At 49.9% G+C, this 16952-nt stretch overlaps 2 protein-coding genes across 3 annotated transcripts in view; one reads left to right on the top strand and one right to left on the bottom strand.

Moving 5' to 3' along the window:
* Positions 1-16952, bottom strand: part of NHSL2 (NHS like 2) — a 78595-nt gene that overhangs the window by 20611 nt on the left and 41032 nt on the right. Inside the window, exon 2 of one of the 2 annotated variants that reach the window (XM_045994944.1) lies at positions 968-1123. The exons of the other annotated variant lie outside the window; for it this stretch is intronic. Coding sequence (XP_045850900.1) covers positions 968-1123 — 156 coding nt within the window. The remainder of the gene's footprint in view (positions 1-967; positions 1124-16952) is intronic. 2 annotated transcript variants of the gene reach the window in all.
* Positions 1210-6062, top strand: RTL5 (retrotransposon Gag like 5). Its single transcript, XM_045994947.1, has 2 exons — positions 1210-5013; positions 5466-6062. The coding sequence occupies exon 1, from the start codon at positions 1673-1675 to the stop codon at positions 3359-3361; it is 1689 nt and encodes a 562-aa protein (XP_045850903.1). The 5' UTR covers positions 1210-1672; the 3' UTR covers positions 3362-5013; positions 5466-6062.

Below are 16952 nucleotides of genomic sequence, written 5' to 3'. Positions count from 1 at the left end.
ATCTGCATAATGTCCCACAGCTAGTTAGGTGAGGGATGGGAATGAGATTCTAGCTCTGTCTGATTTCAGAGATTGGATTTTCTCACTCTGCCCAATGCATGCAGTCTGACTGCTCAGGCACCATGACTGGGCTGTTTGTCCAGGTCGTGTTGACCCAGCTTTTTGTACAGCATGCTCCTCTGTATACTCCAAAGACACTGGGCTGCAAATTGGGGATGAGAAGACCTCTGGGTGCTGTGTATCAGGCTTATATTTTTTTTGCTTTCTTTTCTTTTTTTTTTTTTTTAAAGTAGGCTTCACACCTAACATGGAGCCCAACGCAGGGACCGAACCCACAATTCTGAGATCAAGACCTACACTGAGATCAACAGTTGGTCCGCTCAAGCTCAACCAACTGAAAGTCGGGCTTACTCTCATGCGGCAGTTGCTCCTCAGGAGACACATGAACAGGTCGTGGCAAGAGCAGAATGGGTGAAGCCCTGAGGGGGAGACCCTGCACCCTGCAGATACCTCCATTGTCCTTGGGTGCCAGGATTCCAAAGGCATGGGCAACATGGCAAGAGAGGGTCTAGAAGGTCTGTGAGCCCACCCTGTGGAAATTTCTCCCCCAGCTCCCTTTGTAAGTGGCTTGACCACTGCCCTGCTTCTGCCTCTTCCCTTTTCTCCCTCGTGGCTTCCTGAACTGAAAAATAAAGGGGTGGGGTGGAGTGGGGGTGGTGGTGGCCAGTAAACAGCCCAAGAAATTGAGCCCTCTCGAATCATTTAGTCTGGAAGGTAAAAAGATGGGGAGATGTGCGTGGTTTTTTTTTTTTTTTTTTCGTTTTTCAGTGGGGTTTAAACTGTTTTTTTTCTCTCTCTCTCTTTTTATTCCTCTTGCTGGTCCCTGTCCTCTTTCTTCTTCGTCTCCCTCCAGCCGCTGCGCATCTCGCCTGTGGGCTCCGGCCGCAGCCCCCCTCCCTCTCAGTACCTTGCAACAGGCTCTGGAGATTGAGCTGCGCCTCTCGAAGCAGCTCCTCTACACTTGGGGGCCTGCCCGAGGAGAGGAACACGTTCACTGGCTGTCGCCATGACGACCTCGAGTGGGCAGTCGCTGTCGCATTTTCCCGACCCGAGTTAGCTGCAGCTAGGGAAGGAGAGAGTCAGTGAGAGGCGCAGGCGGGGGGCAGGGGGGGTGGGGGGGAAGGGGGGCGGCGCGCGGTGGCCAGTGGGCGCCCGCGGTTCCCTAAGCCCCGCCCCGCCGGGGGCGGGGGGGGGCGGTGCGAGGCTGCGCTTAAAAGGCGGGGACTCGCCAGCCGCAAGATTTTTCCTCGACAGATCCTGCCGCAGTGCACTCCCTCCCGCTCCGCCAGCCTCCGCCCGCCCCGCAGCCGCCTGCCGCCTGCCGCCCGCGTCCTCCGCGCCTCCGGGCTCCCGCCGCCGCCCGCCCTCTCCGATCACCGGGAAGAGGTAAAGCGCCCCGTGCCGAGCCGCTGGGCCCTCCGGCCGGAGCGCCCGCCCTCCGTGCTCGCCCCAGTGGGTGTGGCTCGGCCTCTCCCGCGCCCCGCCGCGACACTTCGGTCCCCTCCCCCCGCACGCGCCCCACCGCGGCATTTCAGCCCCCTGTCGCGGCCTCCAGCTCCCCACCCCGACCCGGGCCCCCGCCCTCAGACCCAAGGCCCCTGAGCCACTCCTAATGTCCGAGGCCGCAGGAAATCTAAACAGCCTGCGCATGGCGAACGTGGCCCTGCGAGAAGAATTAAATGCCCTTCGCGGGGAGAATGCCAATTTGGGCCTTCAGCTCGGCAGAGCCCTAGCCGAGGTTAATTCCTTGCGGGGCAATGTGTCGAGCTACATCCGCTGGCCAGTGCCGGTGGTGCCCGTCCTTGCCGAGGAGAACTTTGACTTCCCGCTCAGCGAGATCGACGCAGTTCCCGAGGGGGATCTGCCTTTCCTGTGCTGGCCTCCCCCTCGCGCAGAGCCCGAGTACGCCTCTGACGAGCTGTTGATTAGCGTGATCCAAGATTGCGGTACCTCCGACGCGCCCGTCGACCCTCCCCCGCGGGCCATTCCGCCCCGGCTGGCGCTGCCCCCGCCCCCAGCCAAGGAGCAGCCCGCCCAGCCTCCTCTGCCCCCGCTGGAGCGGCCGGAGTTAGAGCCCTTCTCGGGCGACCCGGTCTACCTGGCCGAGTTCCTGATGAAGCTAGAGACCTTCATAGCGGACCACGAGGATCATTTCCCCGGGGGCACTGAGCGGGTGGCCTTTCTGATCACCTTTTTCGCTGGCCAAGCCAAGAGCTGGGCCATCTCTGTCACCCGGGAGGGAAGCCCCCTGCGTGCCAACTTCCCACGCTTCCTGGATGAGATCCGCAAGGAATTCTGCGGCCCCATCCCCCCGAGCGTGGCTAAAAAGGCCATCCGCAAGCTCAAGCAGGGGCACTGTACCCTAGGCAGCTATGCAGATGCTTTTCAGTTCCTGGCCCAGTTCTTGTCTTGGGATGACTGCCGCCTTCAAAACCAATTCCTTAAAGGCCTGTCAGAATTCTTCCGCAAGGAGCTCTTATGGTCAACTGAAATGGCCGACCTGGACGAGCTGATTCTTGAATGCGTGGAGATAGAAAGAAAAGTGCGCGTGCCCAAGCCAATCCCGCTCCCCGGGGTCCGCAACATCTTCTTCCCTTTCGCTGCGGACCCCAACGCAGACACTGATGATGAAGATTTCCACAGTGACGAAGATGAAGAGACACGCAAGCGCAGGCTTTACGACAGGGAGCAGCGGAGGCGCGTGAGAGCTGTTCAGGAAGAGACAAGGGAGGAGGAGGAGAGGAGGAAGAAGCAGGAAGAGATGCGGAAGAAGCAGATGGAGGAGATGAGGAAGAAACTGGAAGAGAAGGAGGAGGAGGAGGAGGACGAGGAGGACGAGGAGGTGGACGAGGAGGTGGACGTGGAGACAGTCAAGGATGAAGAGAATAAGGGCGATTTTGTGTGCCCGGTCCCGCAGCCAGACCCCGATGCCGACCAGGATGGGGACCAGGAGCCCGAACCGGAGTCCGAGGATGAGACCCAAGACGATGACCTGGATGAGATGATGGAGATGGAGCCGACTGTCGCCCACGCTTCATCTCAGACCACTGGCTACTACCATGAGAATTTCCTAGACGCATCGCCTCCCATCGTTCAGCCCAGCCGGAGGAGAAACCAGAATCGCGTCCCGCTTCTGGAGGGCCTTCCAGGCACTAATTCGCCGTTCTACAACTCGCCCCCATTGATTCGTCGCGCAGGTCGCCTGGGGCAACGCCAAATTCGAAGACGCCCGCCCGTGCTGTTCCGCCTCACTCCGCGCCAGGGGGGCCACCGGGCCTCACGTGGCCGAATTCGCGTGTGAGCGCTGGGGCGAACTCGCCATGCAGAACACACCCTTCGACAGCGTCCCCTGCCCCTGCTATCGCTGCCACACCTGCCCTATTTGCTGACCAGTACTTGAGGGAGTTCCAGAACCTGTAGAGCCCGCAGAAGACCTGCAGAACTCCAGATCGTCTTGCAGCCATGACCAGAGAAGGACCCGTGTCCAAGCAAGGCCACCTGAGGCAGAAGGGGTCAGCAATAGCTGTCCTCTTGGAGCACACTCTGCTCAGTCTTGCAACAAGCTAGAGAGCAGGGTTCTGGGCCTGTTCCCATAAAAGAACTGGTCACCCTCTGTAATCCCCCCTCTAGTTGTTCCTAACCCTCACCTCTCCTGCGTTTATTCACCCTGTGTTCTACGGTTTTATCCTCGGACTGGCTCACCAGGACTTCACCCAATGCCTCACTGAACTGCCCGCATGAGCTAAAGGACAGGCCACACCGAACTCCTAAAGCCACTGAGGCCACTTATGATATAACTGAAGGAGAGCAGGATGGTGTCAAGAAATGTACGAAAAGCCGATGCTGGCTTCAAGTCCCCCGTCCAGCAGAAGGGCCCTGAACCGAACCCTACATCCAGCCCAGTGAGCGTGCGCAAAGCCACATGTCAAATGGAAAACATGGCCGAGATCGGCCCTTGATTGACCCAGCAAGCTGGTTCCTCCTCCCTACAGATTCCTGTATCAGGGCCCTCGGACCCGCTCACCAAGTCTGGGACCCTCTCCTCTTACCACACTGACTTCCCAGGCATCCCCAGGAGACAGAGCCCAAGGTTACAGGCTTCTGTAACCCTTCTCTCCATGTTGCCCAAAGGGTGGAGGAGGGGGGAGGAGGGGGAGAGGAGGAGGGGAGGAGGAGGAGGAAGCAGTAGCAACAACTCAGCTTGACATTGTAAGGAGTGACTCTTTCCTTAGGGACGGTGGTCTCCTTCCCCGGCCAGGCCTTGGACTGCAGGCCCCAGCCAACGGTCTTTGCAGGAGACCCGCCATCCTTGAGGTACCAGAGGAGGCCCAACTGGCCTTTCTTTCCTAGACTGCCAAAGAGAGAGAGGGCCTGAGGCCTGCTCTTTAACTTCGACTTCAAGGATTCCTTGGTTCTGAGAGGAGAGAGGAAGGTTCTGTCTCCAGCCTTGCAGCTGAGACGTCCTCCTGTTTCTTACATGGGGGCCAAGCCATGGCCAGGTGCCGGGCTTCGAGTAGACAATGAGGCTTAAGAGGGTGACTGCCTCCTAGTAACTCCTGGGACTTCTGGGTACAAACCCAGCCCCCCCCCCCCAAGAATCCTGCTGCTTCTCTTGGGTCCAGAAAACACTGCTTTAGCAGTGAAAAATATACACTATGTCACTCTGGGCCCAGAATGCCAGCCAGATCCACTGCTGGCCTGAACTGCCCTTAGCACTGAGCTTCGTGCACAGTGCCTGGCAGCTGGGTGAGTGCAGCCACAGTGTCTGTGGCCGGAGGGAAGAAAACAGAGTAAATTATGCCTCTGTTCCTCACTGGAGTCTGACATAGAACTTCAGCCCAGCCTTAAGATTTTGAGCCTGGAGACAAGTGGAAGGAGCTGGAGGAAGAGGAGTCACAGAGAAACCCAGTCCTCCGGCTGGTTTATGGTGAGGTCTCTATTCGTCAGTAGGAGGTAAGAAGCCCTTTTTGTTTATAACACCCTTGGCAGCCTGGGGAATTCGGGGAGCCGGGTTCCTAGAACCTGTTGCTGCCTTTTAAAAAGGCTCCCCCCTCCTCCAAGGAGAAAAGTAACAGATAATCATAACAGAAAATTTGGAAAATAGAGAAAACTGTTAAGGACCGAACACCCCCAGGCATTCAGAATCTGGCCACATGGACGCAAGTGCTGTTAACACTTTGATGCCTTTCTAGCATGTTCTCCCTCTGTCTTTTCAAAGCTGAGATCATGCTGTAAGCTCTTGATCAGCAGGATTTAAAATGGCTGCCACCTATGCAGTCATGCATACTGAATAATTTATTTAAGCAGTCTCCTAATTTGTTGGACGTTTTAATTGCCTGGTTTTCTCCATTCCTGCCAGTACAGGAGTCAACAACCGTGTAAAGAAAATTTTGTCTATTTTTCAGCTATTTCCTCAGGAGAGAGTTCCAGAACGGGAACGGCTATCCTTGACTGTGGATCCTGTTTGCTGACGGTTGATGCGCTGGGTCTGCTGCCTGCATCCCTGCCGGAGAAGTGTAAAGGACAGGTGCCTTGCACCCCTACCTCCAGGGACCCTTCGGCATAGGCCCTGCTGTTCCCGTGGTGCCTCTCACCCTGAGCCCTTGTAGCCTCAGCCAGGGAAAGAGCGGATGAACAGTGAGCTGGTTTCTGGCCCTCTGGTGGCAGGGGGGCTTGGGCTTCCCTTTGACCCTCTTCCCCCACCTTTCCTAGATCTTTAATATTTGTTGTGACGTAACAGCCACAAGAGCTGTAAGAGGAACTATGGGCTTTGGGTGCTTTCTTGGGTTGAAAGAAGGGTGGGTGGGGGGTGGGGGGTGGGGGGGGAATGCATGCAGGGGTACAAAGGCAGCCCAAGGATTCCCAGAGACTCGGGAGGAAACCCGTTTGAAACAAATGTGTTATCGTTATTGTGTTATTGTTGCATTACTGTGTTGTGAAGATAAGAAATTGTTCTGTATGCTAAAGCTTTCTCCTCAATAAAAATATAAAGGGTGTGTAAAGACCGTGTCTCTCTGGATTATTGAGCAAACAGACATAGACGGGCACTCAGTAGGCATCAGAGATCATTTCCCAGGCACTGTAGCCTGAAGCCTTGCAGTCTTCAGATGAGGAAGCTAAGGCCCAGCCAGGCCCCGGGACCTGCGGAGAGTCCTATGCACTTGGGGATGGCAGTTGTTGGGAGGGAGGGAGGTAAAAAGACTAGTTATCTTGAAAAATAGCATTAGTTCTCCCCTGGTCCTATGGCACCTCTCCTGGCCACGAACACACACGCACACGCACACGCACATGACATTGAAGGGGGGGGTGGGAGGCCAGGGCGGGTGAGGCGGGAGGGCCCTTCCACTTTGGGGCACTAGGTGGTGCTACCGGACATAACCGAGCGGACTGTGGCCCATCCGCTAGCCCAGAGCAGTTCACACACAGACCCTCCCTCCCAGCAAGATTCCACTTCTCAAGATTTCACTGCTCCTGGAAGACTCTGGGGTCAGAAGAAACTGAATCCCCTTCTTGGATTTGCTACCGTTTCCCAGCTATGAATTGGAATTCCCCCACCCCCAGCCCTGGGACAGTGGGTGGGAGTGTTTACTAAGCCCCCTCCCAGGTACCAGTGTTAACACTGGGCACCTCACATCCACCGCCGCCTTATCCCCCTCCTACAGATGAGGGAACAAAGGCTTAGAGAGGAGAAGTCACAGGGGCTAGTGGCTTTCCCACAGCTCCACAGCCGCCCATTAGTCAGAGCTCTTTGCCTCCACTCCCTGGGTCCCAGGGCCTCCCCTGCTTACAGAGCACAGTGAGAAACAAAGCCCTGTTTCAGAAGCACATCTGCTTTGCCCCTTTAAGAGAGAGGAAGGCATGGAGGGAGCGGGGAACCAGCATGTAGCGGGCACTTTCGACAACAAATCTCATTTCATTCCCACAAGCCAGTACAGCAGGTTAACCTGTCTCCTTTGAGAGCTGAAGGATCTGAATCTCAGCGATATTAGGTTCCATGCGGGGACTCGGGCCTCTGTGACTCCCAAAGCCATACCCTCTCACCTCTAATAACGCCATGCTGATCCCAAGGAAGCCCGCTGAGGAGCTGAGGTCTCAACCTGACTGGACACTGGGTCTTTGCCAAAGCAGCCAGATCTATGCATCAGGGGCACTGTCTCTGGGGGGCTCTGTGAGAACCAGACGGGTGGCGAGCTCTGCCCAGCAGGGAAAGTTTTGCAGAGTGAGGTGCTGAGTATAAGGCCATAAGTATGTGCTAGTGTGTGGCTGACTGCCCCTTCTTGGGGAGAGACAGGGCTGTGGCACTGTAGGCTACCTCAGTCAGCCCTGGGGCTGTCCATTCTGCCTCAGGGGGCCAGATAAGGTCTCTAGCACCCCCAGAGTTTCTCATGCCATCACAAGTAGGGATAGGTGAGCCTAGATTTTGCCGTGGCCCATTAGAGCAGGTGGGGGAAAATAAGAATAGGGGGAGACTTGCTCCATACCCCTGCAGCCACACGCCCTGTGAGTGTAGGGGAAAGAGCCCAGGATTCCTGTCCGGCCCTGCCACGGACTCATTTTGGGAGCTTGCATGAATCCCATTCCTACTCAGGCCACAGCGTCCTCATCTGTCTAGTGACTGAGGGGTCCCTTGTGCCCAGCACAAGTCTGGGTACACAGTAGGATCTCAAACCTAGCTTGATGCATAACTTGAGTGAATAAATGGGCTGCTGGATTAAAATTTTAAAAAACCCTGTTGCCAAGGGGTGGAAGAAGGCAGAGAATATCTTGCTGCCTGTAAAGCGGGCCCCACTGTTCCATCATTCGTTCTGCGAGGAAATGGCAGCTCAAGGTCACTCATTTGACTTGGACTGTGAGCTCCAGCGGCTGGATACCCAGAACTCTTCACCTCTACTCTCCACTCATGCCCACAATGATGGAATCAGAATCTCTAGGAATTTCTATTTCTAAAAAGCTCCCTAGGCAATGTTAATGTAATGTTAATGCCTAGCCTCCTGCAGAAAAGAGCCTTGGGGACATCCCAGGCTATCCCAGGCAACATTTAATGGCCAGTTTGGTTTTGAGCCTTCTCTTAGAGCTCCCTGGAGCAGAAAGCAGCCTGGAGATCCCGTACTAGCCATAGTAAGTGATCACGAAATATTTGTGCAACAGTCCCCCAGCTTGTGCCGTGGTCTGGTGTGAGCTTGCCCCTTCTGGAGATTGTATTTTTTAAAAAAGGATTTTATTTATTTATTTGAGAGAGAGAGAAGGAGCGCACAAACAGGAGGAAGGGGAGAGCAAAGAGCCCCCGATGCGGGGCTTGATCCCAGGGCCCTGGGATCATGACCTGAGCCGAAACCAGAACCAGACGTTTAACCCACTGAGTCACTCAGGTGCCCTCAGACTGCACCTTTGAAAGAGATGTGCTGTAGGATGGATGCAGAATTCCAGCCTTGAGAAATCTGGTTCACTGGAGCCTTAGCCTTTAACTTTGACCACCAGAACTGACTCGTGTGGAGCCTTGGCCTCTCCCCAGGTACGACAGACATTAAGGAAGCAAGAGATTACCCCCTAAATGGGGCTGGGAGGCTCCACCTCTGGCTAGCACTTCCTGTATCCTGAGGAGAGGAGAGAAAGCTCAGCAGGCCACTTCTCCCCAGGGACTCAACAGACACAGAAACACAAAGCCCAGGGATCTCAGTTGCCATGGTAACAGTGGGACCTAATTGGAAGAAAACAGTCTGCTGAAAAGCTCCGGGAGGGTGGATATTTCCTCTCACAGAGGGTGGGCTCTGACTTGCTCCTGACATCCCCTCTCCCCTTCCTGCCTGTCACCCAAAGGGGGTGGGAGAAGAGACCTCACCTCAGCGACTCCCCTGAGACAAGGGTGCCAGAAAGTAGGGTCCTGGCTTTTTATTTTGCTCTTGCTGTGGGCTGTTAACAGGAGAAAGAGGCTCAAGGGGAAGGTGTCAGAGTGTGAATTCATGGCAATTGTCCTCTGTTCTAAGGAAGCCCTGTTTCATGAGACACCCCCCCCCCCAACAAACACACAGACCAAACTTGAGGAGGGCAAGTGCCCCCAGCAATTGCAGTTCTACCTGTTTCTCACCACCTAGACAATGTGACTGGACACAAGAACTAGAGAGAATGTCCAGAAGTTCCAGACTTCTCCCCCACAGTGCAGCCTCTCCTCATCTCTCACCTGGACTACTGAGGTAGCTTCCCAGCCAGGCTCACCAACTTCTAGTAGTCTCTACCCCCTTCTAATCAATCCACCTTCCCATACACTTCAGGGGTGGGTGGGCATGGTTCTTTGAACACACAAATCTGGTCCTGTTGCTCCTATTGAAAAACTTTTCAAGGTCTCTCCTTCCTCTATTGGAAGACTTGGGGATCTGATTCTGGCATTCTTCATTGCTTGGTCGTAAACTACCCATGCCATCATTCTTCCCTCTTCCATTCAGTTCAAACCCCAGACATCCTGAGTTACACTCCCTTCTTTCCTTATGTACCTGGCCCTTTCATGCCTCCGGGCCTTTGCACATCCTATACTCTCTGCCTTAAGAATTCATCAGCTCTCCTGGCCCCACTCCAACTGGCTATCTTCTCAGCTCAAAGCCCACTTCTGGCACAAAGCTGCCTTTGCTTCCCAGACAAACTCTTGCCCTTCTGAGCCTTCCCTTGCCTCCCTGTCCCCAACCCTTCTGTGAAGCTCAAGTTCCAGTTGGGAGTGGAGGCTGGTTCAGGATCCCAAGCAGATTTGTTGCTGCGAGGCTGTTTGCTATTTAGTGTGAGAACATGCATTTGTCCCCCTTGCAAGTGGGGGCTACCTTGGCAGTAGACTTTGGAAGGAGTACTGGTCTCCTAAGTTCTGGCTGAGGGCTGAGGGTAGGTAAGCACTATGTTCCCCCACATCCCAATCAAGCTGGAGGTGTGGACAGCTGGAACGAGTTGAGTAAGAGAAAGCAAGTGTTTGCAAAGCTTGTTGTTCATTCCCAACTGACCACCTATTGGTGGCCCCCATCTCACTCCCTCTCAGCGGTGTGGTGGAGAGGAGCCTCCACTGGCCTTGAGGATTGCACAGATCTGCCTTTGAACCCTGTCTCTGCCACTTCCTTGTTGGATACCCTTGGGTTGGTTATTTCACCTCTCTAAGCCCCATTTCCATTTTCTGAAATTAGAGATACTAATAGTATGCACTGGCAAAATAACTGATATGAACCAACAACAATAAAAATTGCTAATACTTACTAGCACTTATTACTTCTTGGGCACTAAGTGCTTTCCATTTATTATCTCACTGAATGATTACAACAACCATATAAAGTAGGTAGTGTTCTTAGTCCCCTTTGGCGGGTTAAGAAATGGCTTGGAAATGGGGGCGGGGCACCTGGGTGGCTCAGTCGGTCAAGTGTCTGCCTTCAGCTCAGATCATCATGCCAGGGGCCTGGGATTGGGGCCTGGGATCGAGCCCAGCGTCGGGATCCCTGCTCGGCTCGGTGGGAAGCCTGCTTCTCCCTCTCCCACTGACCCCCTTCCCTGCTCATGCGCTCATGCATTCTCTCTCTCTCAAATAAATAAATAAAATAATAATTAAAAGAAAAGAAATGGCATGGATAGTTTAACTTGCACAATGCCATAGCACTAGCATGCAAGTGCTATGAGTCCTCCAGTAATACAAGGCCAGCAGAGCAGGCGAGCGCCAAGATCCAGGGCAGGGGGCTTAGTCTCTTTCAAGTCAAAGATCCCTCTCAGCAGTTGGTGAAGCCGCTTCTCAGGATAATGTGTTCAGGTGCATAAAATAAAATACATGGAATTACAAAGGAAACCAATCATACTGAAACAGTTCTAAAATGTTTTAAGAAATTGTGGTCGAGCTATACGACTGCTTTAATAAGGCATCAAATCACAAGAGTTAGTGGCATGGCTAGAGGGAGAAGTTTCAAAGAGATGAGGAGCATAAGTAACTTTTTTTGGAGATACGACTGTAATGTGACATGGTGTTGTGATTTCTATCGGTGCTAAAGTAACAGATACTGCTAATACTATTATGGCTTGTTGCCCACACTCCAAATTTGAAGAAATGCTAAATTTCCGTTCGAGCTTAGTGGGAAAAAAAAGATCAAATCGTTTTCCCATCCAAGTTCATAGATGTCCCCTAAATTCTCTCCACGCGGCCCTTTGAGGGGCACGGAGGTCAAGTTAAGGAGCCCTGCCCTCGGATGTCCCAGAAAAAACAATGCCTGGACTGTCAGCGGTGAGGAGAAGCTGCGGGCTGGCAGAAAGACAAGTGTGTGGTTTCTCTTTCAAGAAGTGTTTATAGAAATCATGAAGTCTGGCAGCTCCCTCTTCCTCTTGGTCCTGAATCAGCAGCCCAGGGTGGGGACAAGGCTGTCACACTTGGTTTGAGTTTAAAGCTCACCACACACGCATCCCGGAGACTTGATCTGTGGCCACTTCCTTACCAGTGAAATCTTGGTGGGTTTTGTTCCATTTTACGATTTGGACCCGCTTGCACACACAGATATCTCATTAGTCTGGAAATAATCTTTCAGTGGCTATTTAATAAGCTCCAAGACATTTTCTGAGCTCATGAATTCTTCTCCCCTAGCATCCTGGCCAGGCTTTAGGGCTCACAGAGAGGAAGGGGAAAGACAACTGTGCCGTGTATCCCAGAACAACAGTTGGAATCGACACTTTCCCAAAATACCAAATGCTTTTTTTTTTCCTGACTTCCTGACTTTGCCACCTGTCAGCTGAGTCCACGCCAACCACAGCAGCTCCGTCCTGGGCACTGTGGCCAAGGAGACAAATGGTCAGAACAGCAGTAGGCTTCTGCCTTTTTAACTTGCTTCTATTCCCATTCAAGACTCGACGAGAGCACTGTTCAGAAAAACCAGGCCCCAAGCCTACTCACAGTACCTTGCTTGGGGGTCCCCGCTGGCCAGGGTCTGCTGCCTTCTTCTCTTCCCTGGGCCCTGATATGTACTCAGAAATGAGCAACACTTGGTCAATGGCCATGTGCATTAAAAGGCTGCAGCTCATTTTCCAAAGTGAGAGGGTCAAATTATGAGAGCCTTATGAACTACAGCCATTGGCTCATAGAGAAGCCAGTTCAGAATGAATCTACCTTTAAAAAAAATGAATCTACCTCAGTTATTTAAGGGAACAGAACAGTATGCTTTGGGGGCAAGGGGCAGGCTGAGAGCTCCATATACTGGAATATGAAGAAGACTTAAATTTACTATAAAAGAAATATGTGTATGTTCTTTGGTTGGTCAAGGCAGAAGGAGACTGAGGACCAAATGAGGATACAAAAGATCTTTGGGTAGCCAGACTGACTAAGAGTAAAGGAAAGAAGACCTCAGCTACTAAAATTGGAAATGACAGAGGGGACATTACAGTCAAACTGGAAATCTAAAGGATTATAAAGAATAACTATGAACAACTGTACGACAAATTATGTAACTTAGATGAAATGCATACGTTTCTAGAAAGACGACAACTATTGAAAATGACTGAAGAATAAACAGAAACTCCAAATAAACCTATAATAAGTAAAGACTTGAATTAGTAATCAAAACTACCCACAAAATGTTCCTTGGGTGGCTCAGTCAGTTAAGTAGCTGCCTTCAGCTCAAGTCATGATCCCAGGGTCCCTGCTCAGTGGTGAGTCTGCTTCTCCCTCTGCCCTTCCCCCCTGCTCATGATCTCTCTCTCATACTCTCTCTATCTCTCAAATAAACAAAATCTTTTAAAAAAACTACCCACAAAAAAGGGTACCTGGGTAGTTCAGTCGGTTAAGCCTCTGACTCTTGATTTCAGCTCAGGTCGCGATCCCAGGGTCGTGAGATCGTGACCCCTGTAAGGCTCCATACTCAGCGTGGAGTCTGCTTGTAACTCTTTCCCTCCCTCTCTCTGCTCCTTGCCTGCTCACTCTCTCTCTCTCTCTCTCTCTCAATAAATAAATAAAATCTAAAAAAAAGAAAAACTAACTTCAAAGAAAAGTTCAGATACATACGGCTTCTTTTGTGAATTCTACCAAACACTGAAAGAAGAATTAATGTCAATTCTTCACAAACTCATTCATAGTCTAACACTTCTCAACTCATTCTATGAGGTCAATGTTACCCTGATACCCAAACTGGACAAAAACATCACTGGATATGAAAACTACAGACCAATATCTCTTATAAATATGACCACAAAATTCTTCAACAAAACACTAGCAAACCAAATCCAGCAATAGATAAAGAAGATCATAAACCATGGCCAATATGATTTATCCCAGGAAAGCAAACTTGTAACATCTGAAAATCAATTGATGAAATACAGCATATCAGTACAATAAAAAACAGAAACGTAATTACCTCAATAGACAGAGAAAAGGGATTTGACAAAATCCAACACCCTTTTATGATAAAAACGAAAAAAAAAAAAAAAAAAAACCCAAACACTCAACACATTAGTAATAGAAAGGAACTTCCTCAAGCTGACAAAAAGTATCTATGAAAAACCCACAACAGCATCATAATGGTGAAACCCTAGAAGCTCTTCCCCTCCAAAATCAGGAATAAGACAAGGGTGTTCACTCTCACCACTTCTACTCAACATGGACTGGAGGTTATAGCCAGAGCAACTTGATAAGAAAAAGAATTAGAAGGCATTGGAAAGAGTGCAAAGAAAGAAGTAAATTATCTGCATAGATTACATGATCTTACATATAGAAATCCTAAAGAATCTGCCAGAAGACAGAGTTAATAACTGCGTTCAACAAGGTTATAGGATATGAAGTCAATATAAAATTTTTTATGATTTTATTTATTTATTTGAGAGAGAGCGAGCACAGGGGGGTGAGGCAGAGGGAGAGGGAGAGAGAGAGTCACAAGCAGACTCCATGCTGAACATGGAGCCCCATGCAAGGCTTGATCTCACCATACTTAGGTCACAGCCTGAGCTAAAGCCAAGAGTCAGACACTTAAAAGCGACTGTGCCACACAGCCATCCCACAATATAAAAATTTTTATTACTATACATTTGCAATGAACAATCTGAAATAAATTAGGAAAATAATTTAAGATATCATCAAAAGAATAAAACACTTAAAATAAATGAAATAAAAGTGGTACAAGACTCATACACTGAAAACTTATAAAATGTGTTGAAAGAGATTAAGGAAGACTGAAACGAGTGGAAAGATATCCCATTTTCTTTTTTTTTTTTTAAAGATTTTATTTATTTATTTGACAGAGAGAGATCACAAGCAGACAGAGAGGCAGGCAGAGAGAGAGAGAGGGAAGCAGGCTCCCTGCCAAGCAGAGAGCCCGATGCAGGACTCGATCTCAGGACCCCGAGATCATGACCTGAGCCGAAGGCAGTGGCTTAACCCACTGAGCCACCCAGGTGCCCCAAGATATCCCATTTTCATGGGTGGAAATACTTAATATTGTTAAGATGGCAATACTCCCCCAAATGATCCACAGAATCAATGAAATCCCTATCAGAAGCCCAGCTAGATGCTTTGTAGAAATCGACAAGCTGATACCAAAATTTATATGAAATCCAAGGGGCCCAGCATGGCCAAAACAATCTTGAAGAAGAACAAAGTTGGAGGACTCCCACACTTCCTGATTTCAAAACGGTATACAGATGGAACTTGGGGCACCTGGGTGGTTCAGTAGGTTAAAGCCTCTGCCTTCAGCTCAGGTCATGATCCCAGGGTCCTGGGATCAAGCTCTACTTGGGGCTCTCTGCTCAGTGGGGAGCCTGTTTCTCTCACTCTCTCTCTGCCTGCCTCTCTGCCTACTTGTGATCTCTGTCTGTCAAATAAGTAAATAAAATCTTTAAATAAAGTTATACAGGAGCACCTGGGTGGCTCATTGGGTTAAGCCGCTGCCTTCGGCTCAGGTCATGATCTCAGGGTCCTGGGATCGAGCTCCGCATCAGGCTCTCTGCTCAGCAGGAAGCCTGCTTCCCTCTCTCTCGGCCTGCCTCTCTGCCTACTTGTGATCTCTCTCTATCTATCAAATAAATAAATAAAATCTTTAGTTAATAAATAAATAAATAAATAAAGTTATACAAACTACAGTAATCCAACTTGTGTGTTAATAGCATAAGGATAGACATATAGATCAATGAAACACAATTGAGAGTCCAGAAATAAACTTACACATCTATTGCCAATTGTTTTTTGACAAGGGTATCAAGTCCATTCAAAGAAGAAAGAACTGTCTTTTCAACAAGTGGTGCTGGGACAACTGGACTTCCCCACACAAAAGAATGAAGTTGAAGTTTATTCACACTCATATAAAATTAAACTCAAAATGGATCAAAGACTTATATATGACAGCTAAAATTATAAAACTTAGAAGGAAATACACATGTAAAACTTGAGACTCCGAATTAGGCAATGATTTCATCGATATGACACTAATAGCACAAGCAACAAAAGAAAATAATAGATAAATTGGAACTCATCAAAATTTAACAAAATTGTGTTACAAACAGCACCACGAAAAACGCGAAAGGACAGCCTGCAGAATGACAGAGAGACTTGTATCCAGAGCATATAAATACAGCTTACGAAGCAATAATAAAAAGACGAAGAACCCAATTCAAAAATGGGCAAAGGATCTGAATAGAGGTTTCTCTGAAGAAGATATACAAATGGTCCACAAACAAATAAAAAGATGATCAACATTGGCAGTCATTCAGAAAATGCAAACAAGAAGTACAACGTGATCCCACTTCACGCCCGCTGTGATGGCTAGAATCAAAGAGTCAGACTAATGTTGATGAGGACGTGGAGACACTGGTACTCTCTCACATTGCTGATGGGGATGTGACATGGTGCGGCTGCTTTGGAAAATGTCAGTTCCCCAATGTATTTGAATACGGAATTGTCCCAAGACCCAGCACTTCCACTCCTAGGCATATTCCCAAGAGAAATGAAAACACACACCCGTGTACCCAAATGGTCACCGCTGCATTGTTTACAATAGCCAAAAAGTGGAAGCTACCTAAATGTGCCTCAACTAGTGAATGGAGAAATCGACAAGATGCCATTATACGGTGTAGCCATACAATGGAAGGTTATCCAGCCGTAAAAAGGAATGAGGGACTGATGCATGCTACAACAAGGAATAACCGTGAAAACAGGTCACGTGAAAGAAGCCAATCACATTATGCCCCATAGTGGATGATTCCATTTATATGACAGGTCTAAGATAAGCAAGATCTAAGATAAGCAAATCCAGAGAGAGAGAGAGAGAGAAAGAGAGAGAGAGAGAGAATGGATCAGTGGTTGCCTAGGGCTGGGGAAGGGGTTGGGGGGAAATGGGGTACAGCATTTCTTTCCGGGATGCTGAAAATATTCTAAAATTGTAGTGATGGCGACACAACTCTTTACATATACTAAAACCCATGGAACTGTATATTTTAAGTGGGTTGATAGTATCATGCACTAGGTCTCAGTAAGGCTCATTACAGCCCGGGTGGCTCGGTTGGTTAAGCACCTGCCTTTGGCTCAGGTCACGATCTCAGGGTCCTAGGATCGAGCCCTGTGTCGGGGTTCCTGCTCACTGGGGGAGTCTGCTTCTCCCTCTCCCTCTGCTCATGCTCTCCTTCCCCTGCTCATGCTTCTCTCTCTCTCTCTCTCTCTCTCTCTCATAAATAAACAGAATTAAAAAAAAAATAAAGACCAATACAGAAAAGAAATTTGGAAAGTCAGAAACATACCATGGTATCATACTCAAGCACCAAAACAAAGGCCGCGACATGAGATCAGGGAAGCTTTGTGATACACTGCAGAAATTCTAGTGCATCACAGAATATGCCACAGTGACCATGTATCAGTAGGTGGGCTACCACTGAAAAGTAAACTATTTCCCGGGCTGCAAGGAAACACTCTGTAGAGA

This window comes from Meles meles, chromosome X (genome assembly GCF_922984935.1).
Source record: "Meles meles chromosome X, mMelMel3.1 paternal haplotype, whole genome shotgun sequence".
NCBI lineage: Eukaryota > Metazoa > Chordata > Mammalia > Carnivora > Mustelidae > Meles > Meles meles.
Note: the sequence above shows the minus strand (reverse complement) of the source record. Positions and strands in the feature narration are given on the sequence as shown.

Bases quoted from the DNA above. Each gene is read 5' to 3' on its own strand.
- RTL5 (XM_045994947.1), top strand. From the start codon at position 1,673: ATGTCCGAGGCCGCAGGAAATCTAAACAGCCTGCGCATGGCGAACGTG.